General features: G+C 37.2%; 1 protein-coding gene across 1 annotated transcript in view; it reads right to left on the bottom strand.

Moving 5' to 3' along the window:
• Nucleotides 1-30: 30 nt before the first annotated feature.
• The window catches only part of LOC106820140, a 4,618-nt gene continuing 4,264 nt past the window's right edge, over nucleotides 31-384 (bottom strand). Inside the window, exon 2 of the mRNA XM_014824687.1 lies at nucleotides 31-215. Coding sequence (XP_014680173.1) covers nucleotides 87-215 — 129 coding nt within the window. The 3' untranslated portion in view covers nucleotides 31-86. The remainder of the gene's footprint in view (nucleotides 216-384) is intronic.

Raw genomic sequence — 384 nt, forward strand, 5'->3', positions numbered from 1 at the left:
AAGACTTTGGTAGTAAATAGATTTCGTATTTATATAGCATTATATTTTATTGAAACTCTCCAAGTGCCTGTGTGCTACAGCGCCTTCTATTGTGCGCTCTCACTTTGGCCAGCTACGTCATCCATCAATTTCGTAATTGATATCAGCTTAATATCGTTACATTTACCGCCGTATGGCATCGGAGAGGCAAGGTCAAGCTCATTTGGAGTTTCTCTCTGAAATAATTCAAGGTAAAGTGAGCCTTACTACGGGGCCACGCAAATGGTAGTTATTATGGTATTCTAAATCGTGCAGAAAAAATAGGGGTTAGTCATTTTTCAAGTACTCCAATAAATTTGGATTTAATTCAGTTGAAATCAACCAACTTCAGTTTGATCATGTTAA

This window comes from Priapulus caudatus, unplaced genomic scaffold (genome assembly GCF_000485595.1).
Source record: "Priapulus caudatus unplaced genomic scaffold, Priapulus_caudatus-5.0.1 Scaffold7556, whole genome shotgun sequence".
Lineage (NCBI taxonomy): Eukaryota > Metazoa > Priapulida > Priapulimorpha > Priapulimorphida > Priapulidae > Priapulus > Priapulus caudatus.